General features: G+C 36.2%; 1 protein-coding gene across 1 annotated transcript; it reads right to left on the bottom strand.

Annotated features, from left to right (window-relative positions):
* Positions 1 to 2371: 2371 nt before the first annotated feature.
* CEP89 (centrosomal protein 89) lies at positions 2372 to 20242 on the bottom strand (the record flags this gene model as incomplete). The annotated part of the gene is made up of 18 exons (XM_010162183.1): positions 2372 to 2609; positions 4475 to 4644; positions 5326 to 5415; positions 6593 to 6734; positions 7399 to 7566; positions 8350 to 8530; positions 10146 to 10257; positions 10822 to 10929; positions 11034 to 11117; positions 12180 to 12230; positions 12575 to 12717; positions 13110 to 13328; positions 13969 to 14023; positions 15263 to 15291; positions 16859 to 16964; positions 17939 to 18140; positions 18744 to 18899; positions 20136 to 20242. Coding segments are annotated over 18 exons (2361 nt in total), but the record flags the coding sequence as incomplete, so codon positions are not given.
* Between the last annotated feature and the right edge of the window lie 1520 nt (positions 20243 to 21762).

Genomic DNA, 21762 nt, shown 5'->3' with positions numbered 1-21762 from the left:
AAAATTAATATTTGAGTTCTTTCAAAATAATACTTCTGTGTAATGCCTGGCTTTCATGGTTTTTTTTCTAATCCTAAAATCAGTGGACTACATAAACATTTTCATGTAGTTTTTATACATAGGAATATACTAAAAACAAGTGCAGCTTTAATGCAAGATGAAAAACATCCAGAGCCTAAAATTTATCTTTCATCTGAAAGAAAGTTAAAGGGAAACCAATTATTTTAGCTGTTCATAAAATAGAAAATTAGTTTCTCTCCCAGCTGTCAGAGAATTGGAGAGAAGCACCTGTCTAATCATTAATTCTATTTGTACAATACTTGACGCTCTTGCAAATGTGTTTGTTTTTGTTAACCTGAAACAATTCTCGGATTTTCCTGTCTGTGAATGCTAAATGGGTGATGGGCGCATAGGTAATAAAAATATCTTTTAACAGGTTTTTTTGATATGCCAAAAAAGTGGTCCTGGGCCACAAAAGGACTTTTTAATCCATGGGAAATCTGTGTTTTCTTGCAAATGCTGTGGAAGCAAAGTATGGATAATCTAGGGATTTGATTACATGGTAGCTCATTTAAAGTTTAACATAATTTTTTAATGATATGCAAATGCAAAAGCAAGTGTAGCATTTCTGAACACAGTGTCACTGTCACGGTGCTGTCCTTTGAACCATATATTAAAACCTGCTCTAAACTGGAGCTGTGAAAATGGGAAGCAGCTGCAGCAGAAGTGTAATTCTGACATTCCCAGTTTACTTCAGTGGAAGAACAGTTAAACCAATGTTGAGAATTTTTGAAATCTCACTTCTATTTCTAAGGCATTAACAATACGATAGGTTTTTTTTCCTGCAAAGGCGGTGTTTATTGTTACAAAATCTTGAGACATATTCAAAAGACAATTAAAAACAGATGTAAAGAATATGTACATTATCTACATATGCTGTTCCAAGGTTGTGTTTGCATACTCAGAGATGCTTATCTTGAAAATATGATCTAAAAGACTACATTTTCAAAACTTGCCTTCAAAACCACATGAACCAGTGGGGTGTAGCCATGTTTGCTTGATGTTCCTTCAGGAGTATTGTAAACATACATGAAGACTGGGAGCTTGTATGGAAATGAGGGGAGTTTGTATGTCTATATATGACTTGTCTGAACAGGTATTTCAGGCCTTCCATAACCCTGTTCTGCTCAGCCGTGACCTTACCCTGAAGGAAAACAACTCAGGAAAGTAGGAAACTTTCTAGACGTGCACAGTATGTATGCTTTTGGTATTTGCCTTGGTTTTCTACTCTTTCAGTTAACTTTGCTCAAGTTCAATGACATTCTTCATTATTTCTAATATTATACAACTATGATAGTTACAGGTTTTTTGCATTGTTGCATTTTTCTGGTACCATTTAAGTTTTTTTTATGGAAGTGAAGCAAAAAGCTGATCCAACAAGTTACAGGGCAATCCAAAATAAAGTCCCTTCATACCAGTACATACTCCAGTGCTGATGTGCAATATTGTGAAAAATCAATAATGATGGAAGCTAAGATAAATATGCACCATAATAATTTAAAGGCTGGCACTGCTGCAGAGTGCTCTGGGGATAAAGAAAAAGTGGCTTCTGAAGCTACTGAATCTGAGGTGGGATGAACACGACGATCTGGAGGGAGGGCTGCATCCTCTGCTGACATCTCGTCCCCTTGGCAAAACTATGGCAGGAACTTGCTGACTCCTGGGCTCCTGTGCATTGCCTCAGTGGACAGTTGTGTGCTGAGGCACCACCAGTTGTCATGAAGCTGTTGGTCTTGTCTGCTTCTCCATCAAGTTTTTGTCCTTGAGCTGACAAGACTTTCGGCAGATGGTCTGGTATAAGGACATCTCAGGACCAGCAACAAGAACAGACCACGGGTGTTTTTTTCCAACTTTGATTATACTCCATCTATGCTTTATTTGGTTATTTGGGGAGAATTTATTGAAATTTGACCTTTTAATTAAAACATATAGAGATACCTTATTTACCATATTGGAGGCTTTCTATCTTGCTGCTTGCTTGTTTTATGGCAAGGTCTGTGTCTGCTAAACACTGAGCTTACCAGTTGTTTATCCTGTTAACTGGATACCTGTCCTTTTATGTTAGTGTAGAGCTGCACCCCATTTCCCTTAAGGAACAGCCTTTTCTTCAGAAAACAAAGTTGTATTTTAGGCTCGACTTACACTATGGATGATACAGCTGGGGAATACGCTGGTGTCATTTTGATGACATTAAAATATACTGTCACTTAAAGAGGGTAAATGTTCTATTATGTCTTGTGTTGTTGGAAAAAGTCAAATTTAGGCACTGAGGTCTTTCTTGGATGCGATGCATAATGCATCTTTATTCTTATCACTGAACTTCTTGTTGAATTTCATTTGTAGCAGGGGATGAAGGTTTCACATCACAATAGCTAAAATCATGTCCATAAACTAGGCCCTTCTGAGAGGTTTCATCTAAGTGGGGCTCATGAGCTGTGACAGTACTCCACATGTTGTTCTTGCCCAGGGATTTATGTAAGAGCTCTCTCATTCTCCTGTTTTCTTTGGATGTGGATTCCCAAATGATCTCAAGTTCCCCTTCCACTTTCCTAGAAAAAAATGAAGAGAAATCCTAACTTTAAAAACACTTTTCAGCAGTACATAATTATAGTAGATGGATAAGCAAATGATAAACTGCATGTTTTTAGAGGCTTGAAATTGTCTGACTGAAATTTGTTCCTATTTTGTTTTTTAAAAAGCCCACTAACTGTAATGCTGGAGAGAATATGATCAGAAAAGAGACTTGGGCCCATGTAGTAAGTTGGATTAAGTCCACACTAGAGAGTGGTGCATGTGAGATCCAAATATCGCAACTGCCACTGTCCACTGAATTGGGATCTGTGGTGACTGCAGTTCTGCTTCCCGCACCAGGTGTGTCTGTAACACGTGCCCCTTCTGCCAGGCACCAAGAGTTCTGCATCTCCCCACTTGGAAGCTAAAAATGTCTCATCAAACCAAGCGCCAGACTTTGCTTAGCTAATGCAGTGGTGTAAGCTTTTTTGGGAGAGGCACAGACAGCGAAGGACAGGCCTTAAGGCATTATAACCTTAGGGGCCAATTTCTCTGACTGCCCAATTGTAAATGAATGAATTATTTAATGTTTTTCTCAGGAAAAATGTTATTTTTCAAACATGGCAGCTAACTGTATTTTAGCCAAAGACTTTTTAGTAAGGTAGATTTGGTCAAGGTTAAGCTCTTGCTTGGTGAAATGTTTCCTCTGACTCACTTCTAGTATATGTCAAAATAGAAAATAATCAGGAAACCAAGATCATATGAAGTGGAAAGAAAAGCTGTTGTATGGAAAATGAGCCCACAAATGTTAATACTATGGACTTCCCTACCACAGTCACTTTAAGCCACTCCCTGAAGCACTTCATAGAGCCAGCCATTTACACAAGTTCTCCTGAATATCAGGTTCTAAAAATAAGAAACAAATCACTGCAAAACATGAATGTGTTGAGATTAGATGCTGTCAGGCTACATTTCTGGCAAAAGGTATACTAGGAAGTATATAATCTGTACTTCTTGCAGAGCCCTCTGATCTATTGAGAAGCAATCTCTCATTTTTGAAACACCAAAACTGTAGATGCTACTGTTCTCTCAGAGTATATTTCTCCTTGCTCCTGCAGTAAGAGTGTCTAATACTATCAGTTACTCAGTATATGCTTCAAAGTGCTTTACAAAGGTAATTGTTGTTACCCTCAGCTTACATTTTGGGGGATGTCAGGCACAAAGAGTAAAATGACATTATTGAATTCTGCCCCCAACAAGCTGTCTGGAGTTTCATCCATTGGTTGACTCAGGCCCTTTGTATTATGATCTTGGATGATCTTCAGCATCTTGTTTTGTTTTAAACTAACTTTGTCTTGGTAGGGGCAAGCTCCTCTTCTCTGTTGCCACTCCTCTCCAGATGGGGTCTGCATGCAGTGTGCACAGCTCTCATGTTCTGCTGTTAATATACACGAGCTTAATCTGGTTTAAGGACCCTTATTGTAGGGCAAAACATTACCCAGGCTTTATTTCATCTGCTAATTTCTAAAACCAAGCTTTTTTAAAAGATTGCTTCATTGTTCACTCTTTAGTGTAAAATGCTATTAAATAATTAACCTTTACCTTGATGATTTGTAAGACCTCCCCCCCAAATCATCAAAGACTAGGCTCAGATTGATATTCTTCTTAAGAAGTCATTTTAAGAATGGGAGTACTCATCCAGAATAAATTCCTCCTTCAAAAGGTCTCTTTTGGAGCTGGGGAGGATGGAATTAAGAGGAGCATTTCAGCATTTTCAGTAGAGCTAAAGCACGAGTGAGAGAGGCTGTGACAAACAGCAAGATCTTGCTGCTGGGTGCAGTTGCCCTCCCCACCCGTTACCCATCAGATCCAACTGCAGTGCTGCTGCCTGTGACTGACTGACCTCTTCTGCTGCAGCACTTCATCAAGGGTCTCCTGTTTGTCTTTCAGCAGAAGCTGGAGGTGCTTCATTTCTTCTTGGTACTGAGCAGTCTTCCCAGCAAATTCTTTCTCCTGCTCAGTCATTTTGAGACTGATATCTCCAAGCTTCCCAGCTGCCTTCTTTCTATATACCTGTCAGGGTTAAAGATAATAGGAAAGCTGATTATAGGAGAAATAAGGACAACTCTCTGACAACAAAAGAAATGGCCAGAGATACTAATTGCCAGTTTAATCTTTACATCAGTGCTGCCTTGCTTAAATGCCAGGTATGTTGCATTATGGTTTTTTTACCTATTTGTTAATTTGAAGGTATGATACTTGTACTTTGTTCTGCATATAAAACCAGTGTGTATAATGAACGTCACACTGTATGTTTTGAGTGAAAAGAATTAGCTGCAAAAAATGGGTGTGTTTTCCAAGATGCAAAGCTACACTTCATAGTGTGTTGCTTACCACTTGTCCAACGGTCTTATTTATCAATGCATACCACAAAAAAGTGTTTGTGTTCTGTTAGTTCTTTAATCTTAAGAGGAAGAAAAGAGTGGCTTCATGTTCTAAAATATCTTGCTGCTTCACATAATAGTTCCTTCTGTTCAGTGAAGCACAAGTGATATTTTTTTTTTTGCTTATTGGCACTAATAACCAAAGATATTGGTCTAATCTCAAAAACAAGACATCATTTTTTTACAAAGTGGTTTTGCTTTCTAAAATAACTTCCCTGTTAAATTACGTAAGCACATGAGGAACTGAAAAATATGGCTTGTGTATTGTTACCCATTTCTACATAATATTTAGCTTAGAAATACTGCTTACCTTAACTTTTTCTTCCAATCTTCCTAAGCGTAGACTGCCTTCTACTATTTTGTTGAGAACACCATGATTCTCATTTTCCAAACATCTGGACTGCAAACAGAGAGTACACAGAACTCAATGTAATTGTTATTACTTTAGCCGGGGCAGACAGAATACACACACTGAGGAAGACAAAGCAATTCTATTTTGAGCTCCAATAGTCTGAAGAACCAAGATGGAAAAAGAGTAATGAAAATGATTCTAATGGCTAATAAATAATTTGTCAACTGACTACAAATACTATCTCACTAACAAAATACCTTGAAACAGTTTCATTCTGAGGGGATCATAGTTACTGACACTGTAAATCCAACCAATTCTGCACATTTTTCTATGGATGTATGTATGTATAGGTAGGGATCCCACTTGTGTGCATGGCTCATCCTTCTGGGTCCAATTTAGTAGTCTGCTCTGCAAAGAACCCTGGAAATTGGCAGGGGTTCAGGCAAGGAATCTGACATGTGGCTTATGAAATGCTTCTATCCTTATGCCTGTTTCCATAATTTCATAAGCACTACCTTCTCTCTCAGATATAAAAATTAAACAAAACAAAAACTGCATACACTGGAAACAATGAAATAATTTTAAAACTATAAGAAGTTTCAACTGTTAAATCCACTGAAAGCATTCAAGAGAGAAAATTACCAGGTCAGTAACCTCTGACCACCTTGAACTACCCATATCACACCAGAGACACATCTCCTTTCAGAGAAGTCAAAATTAACTGGTGTTGCTGGAGTCTGTGAGCTTCATGCTCAGTCAGTGACACTTTGGTTTACTGTGAGGTAGCTGAATGATACAATACAATAAAAGAATCACTTGACAGCTGCTAACTCAGGATTACAGTTCATCATCAGGGCTGCACTATCAAAACTGATTTTAATAAATTTGTTGCTGCTCTGTTTTACTCGATTTATCAGTAGGCTGCCACTGTTCCTGGAATCCTTTTCAACTTGATGTATACCATTCCATGCTCTAATGCTGATGTGAGTTAAGATTTCATTATGTTATCTCCAGAAGTCAGGGTAGTTGCTTTTAATCACTCTTCTAGAAAATATCATTTTGCTGCTCCTGTCCTATTTGCAAAAGTCTATTTAAATAGCTAAATCCTTAAACTGAAATTATAGCTTTCTTTTTCGATAATGCAAATTAACAATAACTTGTGCTAGCAGGATGATAATAGTGTGAAATACCAGTTAAGTCATATTTATTATTTAAAGGTAATTACCAAAAAAAGAAGATTATCACGTTCCTGAGCTATCTTCTCCACCAAACCAATAAGGTTTGTTAGATAGTGATGGGCTGCAACTTCTTTTTCCATTGCTTCCTCCAACTGCAGTTTCAAAACACCTATTTTCTTCTTTAATCTCCTATAAAATTAACAGAAAAAGGAAAAATTTTCAGACTGAGAATTAATAACGGCGTTAAAAGAACTTACATTCCATGTGCAAATCAACTTGTACAAGTGTCAAAGTTACTGTTAAAGATGCTTTGGCTCAAAATATTTGCAATGCTGAAAGTATCATTTCCCACTTTTTGGGGCTGTTTTTCTTTATAATATGTCATGTGAGTAACAACAGTAACAATGATTCAAAAGAACAATTTGTGCAATGGCTACAAGCTCATATTTCTTAAGAAATATAACAATAATATCAGTTTTACTTTTTGAAGTATTGTGAGCCCAACTCTGAACCTTGCAGGTGTATAAGAAGGTCTGCAAATAGTGTAATGCCCTGTTTTTCAGGTGAGTACACAAATGATAAATTGCTATAGTTAGCTACTAGCATTAAAGATATATTCTTAATTTGCATGCAGACGTAGAAGAGTGTGCATGAAAACGTACAAAGCTTAGCAAAGTTACTTTACAATTAGGCCTTTAAATGTGACCAAGATGTGTTTAGGAAATGTGGGGTGTTTCTGTAATAGGTAAAAATTACCCACTGTGGGATGTCAGGCATGTTTTTACAGATATTTCTGCTGTTATTTTTAGAAATAGAAGTATTTCTACATAAGAAAATGAGGATGTGATATGACCTATTTGTCTTTTGCGTCATTTCCATCTCGGTTTCCAGGATCTTCTTGTCAGCCATGAAGTTATTTTTCTCTAAAAGCAGTTTCTTGTTTTGAGCTTGCAGTGATGTTATCTTTTCCATTAGATCTTCCACCTCACAGCGCTTTTTCTCCTGCTCCTTTTGTAAAAGGCTGCAAAAACCAACAGCATAGAACAGGCACCATGTACAGACCTACTTCACTAAAAAGCTAAGTTACAGTAAGATACCCATGTCGAAGGCATGAAAAAGATAGTACTGAGAATGCTTAATGTTGGGTGGTGATATCAGAGCTGTTACAATCTCATGACATATCAAATCATGAATGAAGCATAATACAAAATTATTCAAATAATTAATCCTGATTGCACTTGAAATAGAATTTAAATTATAAAAATAGCCTATATAGTCCAAATGTATTCCCTCCCTAATTTCTGGGAGGTTTTTTTTCAATTAAATTCCTAGCAATGCCAAAGAAGCTGGTCTGAGAACTACTCAGTAAGGCACTGTACCAAGAAACAGTAACTTGCACTATCCTTTTCTTGAAAGCAAACACATTTACAGAATGTCTTTAGAAAAACATTACTTTACAGACCATGCTGCATAACAGCACTCTGTGTTGTGTTGGTTTGTGTTATTTCCATACTGTGTTATTTCCTCTTCTGCTATTTAAAAAGGTACATTTAGCAGTAGGTACTCTATGGCAGAAACACTGCTACCACTGTCTCCAGAGGTACGACTTCCTTCTGTAATTTTAACTGTCTACAAAAAGCAAGATGGTATTTTTTAAATTTTCTTTGTACTTTGGTAGTTGCCTTCATAGATCACCAGCATAAGTCTCCACTTGCCTCCAGTCTGCAGAGTGGTGTGTATGGGGATGTGTTCATGCGAATGCTTTGCAGAATTGTTTCTCTGGGCACCATATGTGAACTCATACCTTTTTAAATCATTCACCAAAGCAAAGTGCTCCTCTGCTGCTATTCTGCTATCCAGTTTGGCTTTCAGCTCTTCACAGGTAGAACGCAAAGCTTCCAGCTGCTTCTGGTACTCTGCTATCTCTTCTTCTTGACTCTGTTTCTTACCTTCTAAGATTATTATCTGTTTGGTCAATTTTGAAGCTTTTGGGAAGAAAAAAACAAACAAACCTGGGTACTCCAGTAGTGGAACTCCAACTAAACCAGCAATATGTTAATTCCCAGTTGTACACAGCATTATGTAACGGTGCATTTGTCAGTTTGGTTTGTATTTTAACAGTTTGGATTTTTTTCTCTGTCTCAAACAGTTTGTTTTGGTAAAGTGACAAAACTTCAAGACTGCTTCTTTTCAGGGCTATAAGCTATTTCCTTGTTGAAACATTTTACACTGAAAATCCTCTGATTCAGATTTTATTAAATCAGAAAAAGAACCTAAAATGCAACATGACTTTTGTAGCCTAGTAGACAGGGCACACATCTAGAGACTGCCTAGTTTTTGTTCACTGATCTCTTAATTTATCCTGTAATATGTATTTCAATCCCTGGATATACTCCCAAAACAGTTGTGGGAACCAAATAGAAGATCAGGGGTTTTGTTTCCTTGTGAGAACTCCAGCAATAGATAACAAAATCTCTCAGTGGTTATTAGTGATGTTCTGACAACTCATATCAGATCAAACTGGTTTGAGATTTGGAAAGAGAAACACCTGATTTTGGGATATTGTCTGGCCTTTGGCCTGGTACATGATGAGTTACTATCTTCTAAACACAGATGGATGTAGAGAGAGAAAACTAAAGAAAAAACTCAGAAACTTTAAAAGCAGTAAGGAAAATATTTATGAAATTAGGTGGCAGATTAACAAATTTCATAATTGGAGTTTTGCTAGATAGATTCACTTAAGGAAACAACTCTCATCAGTGACTTAGGTTAACTGAACACAGTAAAATGTTTTTCAGAACATCCTAATCTATGAATTAAGATTCAGCCTTGCTTTTTAAACTTCACTAAGAAATCATACTTTCAGTTTTGGGATTTTAAAATAATACGCTTGTTCTCTTTCTAATATCCAGTCAGAAGGCTATTCATGAGAAATATCCAGAGGAATCTGCCAATGCAAAAAAGTAACTATCAGCAGAAAAACTAATCTTGGTCAAGAAATAATAATTACAAGCAAGACAAGGAATATGAACTGTTCTGACTTCAAGCAAATACAAACCTCTGATAAAACAGTAACAGAGAACAGATTACTACTTTAAGATGCATGTTATAAAAGCAAATAAAAGCACTATCAAAAGTTTAAAATCAAATACTGCTACTTATAATTATCTGTATTTTATTAGGCGATAAACACTGGTAATGAAGCAGATTAAAAAACCCTACAAATTCCACACTGAAAATTTAAATAAGCAAATAATACCTCACAAATACCAACCTGTAAAGTTTAAAGGACTCTTGAATTATGAAAATTAGTGTATTGCTGTTTTAACAGTTCTTGTCACCTTTTCAGAGGAAGCAAGTCAAAGTGGAGTACACTGTATAGTGTCAGTAGCTGAGACTGACATTTCTTTTCAGTATCAGTTGACATCCAGAACTTGATCTCACAGTAGTGTTACCTGCATTCAGTGATGCTTTGTAGGCATAGAGCAACTTGCAAAAAGAACCCCAACACAGCCACCAAAACAAAGAAACCAATCCACAGACAAACAGAAAACCAAACCTGCAGTACCAGCTTTGGTAATTAGGAACTCAAGCACTTACCTTCTTGAACATGCTGTCTGTGACTATCTTTTGCTTTAGCTTGTTGAATTTTGAGTTGTTCCATCAACAATCCATTTTCTTCCAAGACCAGTTTGGCCTGAGTTTGCAGCTGCTGCCTGCAATGACAACCAACTTATAAACAAAATATAATTAAAATATTAACTTATGTCCAAATTAAAAACACAACTGACTTCTAGCAGTGTAAACTTATAATTTGAACTTCTTTAAAAAAAAAAACAAACCTCTAATTGAAAGCAATGGCAGAACCCAAGGTAAGCCTGTTAGAGACATCAACTCACAACCCTCAATATGTAAATTATTTTAAATAATGTTTACAATCTTTGACTAATTAAAGCAAAAAGTCCCTACAGAAAGAAGGAAAACGATGTATGTGTGAATTAAAATTGTAATATCAAAGAATGGTTGAGGGTGGAAGGGACATCTGGAGGTCATCTGGTCCAACCCACTCTGTTCAAGCAGCAGCACCTAAAGCCAGCTTCCCAGGACCATGCCCTGATGGCTTTTGAGTATCTGTAGGGATGGACACTCCACAACCTCTCTGGACAGCTTGTTGCAGAGCTCAAAGTGGAAAAACTGTTTCCTTATCTTAAAATTTTGCTTGCATGCAACAGGCAAAACAATGAGTAGCTTTTAAATTAATTTCTAGTACTGTAACTTGCCATTCTGTAGTGGTAATAAAGTTATTTTTATTTAATTGCTCATGCAGGTCTTCATTCTCCTTCACCAACTCTTCAACTCGTACTTTAAAATTCTTCATATCCTCCTGGAAGACAAGGGACTCTAAATTAAATTCTTTAGAGGTAAGTATTTTGTTTTAATTTTTACATCAACAAAGTAGAAGTACATTTTCTTTAAACGGCAACTTGCCTCATGTTCAAGATTTAAATCTTCCTTTTCTCTTATTCTGTCTTCATAGGCCAACAGAAGAGGTGACAAATACTTCATATCCAACTTGAAAAAAGTTTAATAAAAAATCAAACCATATAAATCAATTGCAAACCATACTCTCATCAATATTTTTTACTGCTACTCCTGCTATATATTGCTAGTTTTAAAAGCTTTTAAGGGTTTTCATATATGCCTTGCAGACAAAAGTGCAGGACTTCCACAAGCATACAGAGCACAAGAGGCGAAGTGATGCTGCAGAAGCACGTAATAGCACCGCTTGAGGAGCTTAAGAATAGGGATGGATGCTTTACTTGCACACTTCACTATAAAGCAACCATTATTTATTGGTTTATGTAACACAGCAGAATGTGGATGCAAATTAATACAAAACCAAACTGAAACACTATAGGGAATAATCAAAGTTAGCCCAGATTCATTAGTAAGTGGGAAAGGAATTTTTACACTCTCAAACCTGCATCTTTAAAACTAAATACATACATATGTGATCAGAGCTAGAAAGACAGAGCAGGAGGAGGACTTTCCTCTTTCTGTATAGTACCAAATAACAATGAAGAAGGAAAATTTAAGATCTGATTAGTATATCAAGGACAAATTGTTTAACATATTACAAATGCACTGAATTTCAGACTATTTGCCTTCTACTTGCCAGAAGTTCATAGGCTACCAGTGGACCCATGACTATTCCTACCACAGGAATCACTGCAATATGCTATTTCTTTCAATATCATCTTCAAAATAATCACAACAGAAGATTAACAATTAAGCAACAGATGTTAAAGCAAACTATATGTCAGACAATACTACAGGAAAGTGGTATTTATGATTCTCAGGGTAACAGCACTTAATCTGCAAGCAGTAATTCAAAGTTGGTGATTGTATGCAGTCTGTAGCTCGCTGTAAATTCAGCTGGAGCTGCACACGTTCATTGCAAAGTTCTGCCCTACATCTCTTTCTACAACAAACATAAATGTTTATAATGTTCTACTAGTATGTGATAGTTCAGCAGAGTAACTAAATCCTGAATGTTTTGGTTCCAGAAAAGAAATTCTACTACTTTACCTAGAAGAGAAATGAACAGATAAGTGAAAATATTCTTTTACTTACGAGCCATGGTGGTGGTGGTCCTTTCATGGGTAAACTTTTCAGTTTTAGATGCTAAAGGAAATTTTAAAAAGATACTGAAATTATTTCCTGCTTTTTGAAGCACCAACCAGTGTCTGCTGCAGTCACAAGTATTATCCCAAACAAGCTTATGTTTCTGATTGCATGTGCTGCATATGTAACACATTCAAAGTCAACAAAACTGGAAGTTCAATGTCTTACTAATAGAGGAGAAAGTCTAACTTCTTTAAATTAGACTTAATGATAAATGTTGATTTTAAGTTTCGGGAAAAGTCCATCCATTTGTAGACTTTGTGGCAAATCGAGAAAATAGTGTTAAAAACTCAAAGATGAATGAAAAGACAATGGAACATTTCAGTACAAACCAAGATTCTCACCTCTTCTTGGGACAATGGCCTGAATTTAGTCTGATAGCGGCTCAATTCTACATTTAAACGATGGACTGTCAGTTTCAAAGCATCATTTTCATCTACCAGTTCTTGTGCTTGTTGTCTGAGAGAAAGTAATTCTGTAGCCTCCTCTATTAAAATAAATATCCAACAGGAAAGTTCAATCAAAATTCAAGAAATGTTCACAATAATTTGTTAATTGTAAGGGAAAAAAATAAATCTTGGTAAGCTACAGTCATAAGAGAACTTCTTTCAGAGTACTGTAATGGAATAACCTCATGGAAAATTACTATCAAAAAGCCCATTATATTTCAAACAACCGAGTAATTTTTTTCCATGATCACTTAAGTATTCCCTGATGACATTTCTACAAATGTAGAAAATACTGTTCAGAAACTACTACTGCATAGATACTTTCTCAAATCAATGAGTGGAAACCTACTACTGCAGGAATAGCTTGTAAGAAATTAGAAAAATCAAACAAGATAATGACAGACTGGCTTATACTGAAAGTTTCTCCCACCTTCTCTATGTGGTTTCTCTGCAGCTTCTTTAAGTCTTCTGTTTTCTTGTTCTAGTCTCTTCAGCTTTAATTGCTGTTCTTCCATTTGCTGTTTTGTTCCCTCAAATTGTTGGACCAGAGCCTGGTATGCCTTGTTCAGAGACCAGTTTTCTTGTTTTAGTTCTCTGAGCTTTTCTTTAGTCATATTTTCCCGTGCTTGTCTTGCCCGAATAGACACATCTGTAATGACACAGTACAATGTATTTAAATGGTATTCAGACTTGAATATGAGTTTTGGCAAATTATAATCCATCTTTTATAGTATTATATCATGTATGAGTGATAGTTTGTTAGGATATAAATCAGCTTATGGTTCCCAGAAGGCCACAGAGAATGAAAAAAGTGGATTTGGAACGAGATCTATATAGTGGAGTGGCTGCAAGTTTACATGTTTTCTCTCAGACACTGAAAACATTCCTGCCTTAAAGGGCAAAGAAATAGTTAATAATAGTTAATAATAGTTAATAATTTCCTGTAGTGTAGATGAAACTTAAAGGATTGGAAAGTTCCAGTATGACTTTAATTTCATTACATTGTTTCACAGTTATTTACTTAAGACTTCAAAAATCTCTCAGATTGGAAAATTAAAAAATAGTCTAAAACACCTAACATAAAAAGCCTGGAACTATTGTTTTTATGCTTATCACAGAGCACTCAGCACCTTCTCATCTCCTGTACAGGAGAAATACATCTCCTCAACCCACCCCCTCCCCACCCTGCCCCGCCCCAAATTATGCTTAGATAATACAAGCAGAAAAATGTATTTTTATATATATATGAATATTATTAAAGTGTAAAGTCATAGAAAAACCAGAAGTACCTGGGGATGGTGGAGGCTTTTCACGTGTCAGATTTTCAGCTAATGGTTTTTCTTCCTAGCCAAGAAAAAAAAAGAGACAATTTGCTTTACCAGTTCTCCTTTCTGAAGTGTGAAGTACTCTGAACAGCATCACTGTTGGAGAACTTAAGAAACAGAACTTTTGAAGCAGTTTATTTTGTATCAAGAAAATTTAATGTTGGATTCACTAGTGACAATATATGACTTGTCATTTACCCATTCTGCCATCATCTGGTCACTTATCACTGCCATCAGTCACCTGCAGACTCCTGAAACTGTTAATATTTTCTTTAGTTCTCAGAGATGCACAGTTCTCAAAACAATTTTATGGCTGACATAAAAGTTATATAAACATAAAGCTTCTTGGCCAAACAGCACGGATACTGTTCCCACTTGTTAGTTTGTATAAAATATGACTTTAGAATAGTCAATTAGGATATGAACTGTCCGTCCCACACTGGGAATCAGCAAATACATTAAAATGTAAAATATTTTTCAACAAATGTGAAGAATTTTGTTTTCCCTTGGCTGGTTTAAAAAAAAAAAGTAATACCTATTTTTACATTTTCAGAAGGTTCTTTCATCAGGAAAGAAATACAGGCTGAATTTATACTAATGTATTTGCTTGAGGTGAACATTATCAATATACAAACTTTCTCCAGGTTTTTTATCAAACAGCAGTCACGTTCTGTAAGGATATGATGCCATGTAATTTAACATACCAAGATACTGATGACTAAATGAGTCAAAACTCAAGAACAATTTCAAAAGAAAACATATACGGTCAAGAACTTGAAGAAAAAAAGTGATGTTAACAATGGAAGAACTCATCATTTTTGTAAAAAATAGTCCAGTAAGTTGATCTGTGAAGCTAAACTTTTAGGTATTATTTTTGAAGCTTATGAAAGCAGTCATATGGGCCCAACTAGAAAACTAAATAAAAACCTGGGGAAGCCAGGCTCAGAATTTTAAAGCTATCAGTAAGAGCTGTCTCTTGCTATAACACTGTCTCCCACTCTGTTTCCTTCTTTTGCATGAGGAACAACAGAAGATATATTAAAAAAAATAAAATAATAAATTCCAAGTTTTGTATAGAATATTTACCTAGATTGGCTGATCGTTCCTTTTGAAAAATATTACTTTCTTGTACTCCAAAAGAAAAAGATTCCCTAGTGGCAATAAATTAGTTTTCCTTTAAGTGACTGTAAATTATCAGGTCTTCATTACACCCTTTTTTCCAAAACACATCAAAAATTAACCTTCATTGGCATCTTACCTTTAAATTCAAGCCACGATGTTGGTCTCCTGCTAAAGAAAAACAGATCTTTCAGTCAATTACATATGGATATGTAAACACATGTATTATATACTGCAAATAAATGTAAGAAAGTCCTCCCAAAACCACAAATTAGATCTCTAACTTTCCATAGTGTATCAGGATACTGATGTGAGACCTCACTTTTACCTCATACTGTATAGATTCAACTATGGAAGAAATGAAGTTGTATTGTTGTCTCCCCTTATTCTTTTAGAATTTGACTAAAGGACACATGAAGTACTTTCACTGATCTCACTGGGCTTGAATCCTATTGCACCTCTGAACAAGGCAAGTGCAAATTTGACAGCTTCCAAGATCTGCAGCACTTACTATGTAGAAGAGGGATTAGAAATGGTTTGTAGATCCTGTTCTTTTGAGTGTAATGCATCCACTTCCCAAATGGTTTTATCAAAACCCATTCCTTACGGGCATTGTTTCTCTATAAAGCTGTTCAAACAACCCCACTGAAATAATATTAAAACAACACTGAGATCCAACATGAATAAAAGAGAAAGGCAAAGATTTTTCAAAACTGACTCAGTTCTGCTTTCTCTTTCCTAGCCAATAGCTACTGGAGTGCTGCCACCTTCTGTAAAAAACTGCATCTGGAGCTCTGGAACAAATTTTATTTCCTGTTTTCCTGATTGCAAAACAAGGGACAAGATAATTATTTGATAACACACCTATGCAGGTAGATTGGTCTTGCTCTCTTGTAATTTGTTTTTCTCTACAATATTCTATTGTTATAAGAAAATAGCTTAACGGCAGGTCCAGTTATGAACCAAATGAAAATTACTTATTGCAAGAAAATTGTGAAGCCTTAACAAGTCAGAGCTTAGGGTGATAACATGAGACCAATGATTATGATTATTAGGGTGATAACCGGAGACTGACTGATTCAGCTCTCTATTCTGTCAGAACCTTCCTCTGTGACCTGATGTACAATTTCAAGGCCCAGACCTTAAAAGACAGCAAGAATGATAGAACTTATGTAGAAAGGACAAATAATCCCAGTATCGTGCCATTTGATTATAAAAAAAAATTACTGCTCATTTTCAGACATGACTTTTTTTATCCAAGAAAAATAACTGATTAAAAGTGTTTTCTTCTATCTCTTAGAGCTTTTTTAACATTGGTAGTAGTTTCTAATTTTTTCTATTTTTTGAGCACAGTTACACTCCAATAGTTTCCAGAGTATAAACTGGATTGATTCTGACATATATATCAACAGAAACACAGTAGAGAATGACTGTGCTAGCCCAGACAAAGCATTCACAAAACTTTTTTTTTCCCCTCACTCTCTTCTTACACTGGCTGATAGCAGATGTTCAGGAGTTTGTTATACAGTGAACACAGACCAATCTTCCCTCTTTATGCAGATTTTTAATTTTCTGTAACTACTAGAAATGACTCAGTATTTAATAGCATTTCTTCCACTGCCCTTTAAAAAAAAATATATAATTATCACATAGCATTAAATTTATTTTATTCAAAAATTGTTTTTCTGCATGGTATCACAAGGTTTGGCATTTTGACTCAAGTAAGCTTATTTACCTCCTATTTGCACGTTCAACTCATCCGCCAGCACCTGAAACTCAGTTGCATGAGAAGCCACCTCTTTCGTGTCAGCATCAGTACTAGGAGATGGTGGACGCTCTTCCTGTGTAAAAATAAGACAAGCTCTCTAAATCATGGTAACGCTGTTAAAATAGAACCACGTACTGATATCTGTATGAAACTTTTAGTGCACTAATGTCCTAGTCACATTCAGAATTGTACACCAATATTTTAAGATAATAAATTATAAGACATACTTGTTTGGTTTAGGGCTCTATGTCAATAAAATCCAAACCTTACAATCATCAACAGGAGGTAGGAAACTATGGTAGTTACTTTGTTCACAGGGCCAGTAATTCCTGTTACCTTATTCAGTCAAAGGGTTTGTGAAATTATCCTACATTTTTGTTCTGTGTCGTATCTAAACTTGCTCTTAATAAAAGATCAACCATTTATCTACTATTTCACAGCACTGAGGGATTCATGAATAATTTTTAACGTGGTCTTTGCCATTTTTCCCCTGTTGATCATGTCCCACATATTCCACTCACTTCCCTTTTTTTCCCCTCTCCTCCTCTTACAGACTACTATCTCTCTTCCTGGTTAAGACAATTCAAATCTATAACACAGAAAAATCCACTGGTCTTTAAGGCAACAAGGTAAATTATTTTATTTGATTCTGAAGGTCCTTGACTCTACGTAGGTCTCTGCTCATTAGCACAATAATGAATCAGTAATTAAACTTCCATTATTTGTAAAAGTAAAGTTCCTAGTGCTTTTAACAAATAATCTACAATGTAAGTATCACACTCAACCTAAAATATTAGACATTTTACAAGACTAAATTATGCACAATAACGATACACAATACCAGTGTTTTCCTAATAAGAAAAGGTTCCTAATAATCAAAGATATGGAATCTGTAAGGATCAACATACCTAACTTGTGTGAGAGCATGTGAAATAAAAACTGAATAAATGTCTACAGGGTAAGAAGAGAATGAAAAGCTAGAAATAGTTAATATTTGCATTAATAATCAAAACAGGGTAAAGGAATTAATGGATTTGAAAGTCCTACCTTTTTATTTTTGCAGGGAACAGCATAAATAGCATTGGTGCTAAAGCTTTCTCTGCTTTTCTCATTACTCTGACAGCTGGACTCTGCCCCTTTATCAGCATCTGAAACATAGGTATCCATGTCCTCATCCTCACAATAACTGCCTGTTATTTCCAGGGACTGCACAGGAGATCTGTCACTACCATCAAATTTCCAATTGGGCCTGCAAGTAGAAAGCAGTTTAAAGCCTGTTTCAGTGTCGCTTCCTCTTCCAAAAAAATAAACACTAGTAAAGTAAAACCATCAGTCTTGGAATATACACAAGTCTAAACACCTGACATAAACAGACATCTAAGCTTCCTCAGTTGCAAACAAGGAATCTAGCTTATGTGTATCCTGTATTAACACTGGTGCTATTTTCTTCTCTATCTTCAAGAAAATGCCAGATTAGAGATAGAAGGTTGCTAATTCTGCTGAAAGAAGAGTCTGAAATAATTAGTTAACACAAAGGAAATACCTGACATGAAATTCAGATGATTCCTCAACGATTAACTGTTTAACATTTGGCAGAAATAATACCTGTTTTCACTTGTGTCTGCTCTACAATCCAAATCTCCCTCTCTGAAGATTGTATGCATGACATTACTTTATGAGAAATGGAATAAGGATTGTAGACACTTCAGACCAAATTTATGATGTGGTGAGAAAAAAGTAAGTGGCTATAACACCAGGAGCTGAATTACTTTGCTGTAACCCTTTGGTAAAATTATATCATTGACAGATTCTGTTTCTAATATAAGCTATGAAAACAGAAAGTATACACTACCCCATCCTGAGCTCTGTGACTGTTGCATATGGTTCAAAGCATTCTTGTTCCACACAGGCGGAATCACTTTCGGAAAGTGATCGCTGCCGAGGCTGGGGAATAGCAACAGTGCGTCCTGTTAGTGTTGTTGCAAGGATAGCTGCTGCTAGAGCAGATCTGGAAGAAAACAGAATAAAGCAATGAAACAATAGTGATGTCTTCTCTGTAGTCCACATTTTATAATTTTTCTGTTGCAAAATGTCTTTGCTGTGTAAGGAAAGCAAAAAGTTCAAAGTTAACAAGCATAAACACCACTGAAAGTGCTAAGAGACTGGTTCTGAACTATTAGCCCCCAAAGTAAAGCACAAAACTGGGCAAGCTATTTTCTAACACAGCCATTGAAGAGTAAAGTACAATACCTATTGATTTTCCCAAATCATGTGCTTGAAAATAATGGAACATACTGAATTACATTCCCAAAACTGATATCAATAATTTACATACTTAGCATTCACTTTAGCCACAACAATACTACCCGGTGTTGTGCTGAACAAGCGTTCCGTGTTCTGCTATTTTGTCTCCTAGTTTCCATTATTCCCTACTCTGAACTTTTTACTGGTGATTCCAAAGCTGTTCATAAATGCTGGGGCATTGCAAACTAGGGCAAGCAAAAGTAGATAGAAGTGCCTATTTGTGGGATGCTGCAGAGTATAGAGAAGGGTAAGATGAAGAGGAAAAAAACAAGTAGGAACAAAGACTAAAGGAGAGAAATGGTGAGGGCTGTAACAGGAATGACAACAGCTGGAGGTCAAAAAGGAAGAAGAAGTGAACTAGGATTAAGTGGGAATGTTACAGACACTAGAAAGACCATAGAACAACCAGAATTGAACTAAACTTAAAGGAAACATAAAAAAAACTCTGAGAAACTACAAATGACAGAAAAATACATTTGTATTTTCTCTTTATGTAACTTGCCTATACAGCTAATTCAAACCTAATCCAACATGGTTTTATGTGCCAGTTTTTTAAGTCTCTGCTTTTTCTAATTTGCAATAAAATGGCATGTTAGAAATGTTTAATTTATGCTGTTCTAATGAGTTAAAATTTCCTGGTACTAGTATTGCTACAGTCCTACACTCTAGCAGCTAAATTAAAAATAGCCCTAACTTTGAATAGTCCATTTGTCTTTAGTTGACTCAGATTTATAGTAAGTTACATATTCATAATGGTCATTGTCCCAATCATTTAGCATGCTTAGGAGTGGGAGAAAAATAGGTACTTTTAAAGTCCAGAAAAGGGAACTGCCACGATTAAAAATATATTCTATTTATGAAAAGCTTTATGTAAATACTGCAGCAAGAACATGCAATTCAAAGTTGATGAAACAAACAAAAAACCAAACTCAAAACCTACCTGGGCCTTTCTGGAGAAGGGTTTGGACTACGAGGGGGAGGGGTGCGGGGAACTGCAGGTTTAGGAGCTATGGTAGCAGCAGGGACCAGGCCATGAGCTATATGTTTCTAAACAATTTAAAATAAAATTAGTTGACAATGACTTTAAGGATCACAATGAAAAACACAGAATTGATCATGCACAAAAACTAACAACGCAAAATAATGTAAAAGGGAAGACAATTACATGCAATTAATGTAAACAGAAGACTTGAAATGGTTCCAAGTTTAACTTTTTAAGATGTATGAACAGCTGCTAATGAAGGTTAGAAATGTAATTTACATGAGACCCATGAATGTAGGTTCTCCACCCACTATATCATAATCTGCAAAAACAGAATTTTAACTTACACAATTCAAGTTTGTTTTTTTCTTGTACAAGAAAAAAGGAGTACTAGAAAAAAGGAGTACTAGAAATTATTTTTTTCAAAATATCTGAACCCTGCTTCAGAGTAAGAATCTTAATCCCTTTCTTGTAGAAAGAGTCTGTCAGTCAGACCTCAGTCATAGCAGTACGAGATGGAAGAAAAAACTATCTCTAAATAAGTCTTGCAGTCAAAGGTTCAGCCTAAATAATAATAATAATAAAATCCTAATGTGTTTTTATCAGCAAACCCAACAGGTTTTTTTAAAAGAATAAATACCAGCTCAGAAAAACTGGGACCAGAGTTCCCCACAAAGAGTACTCTGAATGGGATTACATAATGGTTGAGGTTGGAAGGGAGCTCTGCAGATTGTCTAGTCCAAGTCCCTGCTCAAAGCAGAGTCAACTAGAGAGGGCTGCCTGGTATCCTGTTCAGTCTGGTTTTGAGTATCTCCAAGGGTGGAGACTCCACAACCTCTCTGGGCAACCTGTTCCAGTGTTGGACCACCCTCACGGTATTTTTTTAATTATTGTTGTAAGGTGAATTTTCTGTGTTTGAATTTGTGGCCATTGCCTTCTGTCCTATCTCTAGGCATCAGAAAATACTATGTCATAATGAAGTCCATCACCTTCAGACAGATGTTACTTTTTAATGGAGTAAACCAGGCTGAGTTTCTGCTGCTTCTGCATGAGATTTTTTTTTTTTAAATTATTCTTTAATTGTCTTCTCCAACAGGATAATGAACAGATGAACTGGGAAATATTTCTGTCCTTACAGGAAGCCCCATCAAATAACAAAGTGCTGCATTACAAAGGCTGTCTTTTTACTCGGTTTTATCTTGCAAATGCACTGCTCCCCAATTCTGGAAGTCAGTCTGGCATACACCATTTTGTTAACTAAAGGCTGTTGACTGCAGATGTCTTGCTATAATTATCAGGGGATACAGCTGAGGTATAAAAGGATGTTTGCTGTCATCCCACAGTAAAAGTGAAACAGCAACAGAAGATCGATACTTTATTTTCATTATAATATTAAAAGAACCTTCAGTTACTTCGAGTAGGTTAAAAGATAATTCCCGCTCCATTGCTGACAATCCTACAACCCCTGGCTGCTCTGCGCTTTCCCCGGGAACTCTCACAGTTCCCTTTGCGGTGATGCGCTTCCCCTCCGGGGCGGCAGCCGCCCTCCCCGGAGGGGCCGGGACAGGGCCGGGGCCGGGAGCGC

The sequence above is a fragment of the Antrostomus carolinensis genome, unplaced genomic scaffold (genome assembly GCF_000700745.2).
Source record: "Antrostomus carolinensis isolate BGI_N321 unplaced genomic scaffold, ASM70074v2 scaffold10472, whole genome shotgun sequence".
Classification (NCBI taxonomy): domain Eukaryota; kingdom Metazoa; phylum Chordata; class Aves; order Caprimulgiformes; family Caprimulgidae; genus Antrostomus; species Antrostomus carolinensis.
This window is presented reverse-complemented; position numbering and strand designations above follow the sequence as displayed.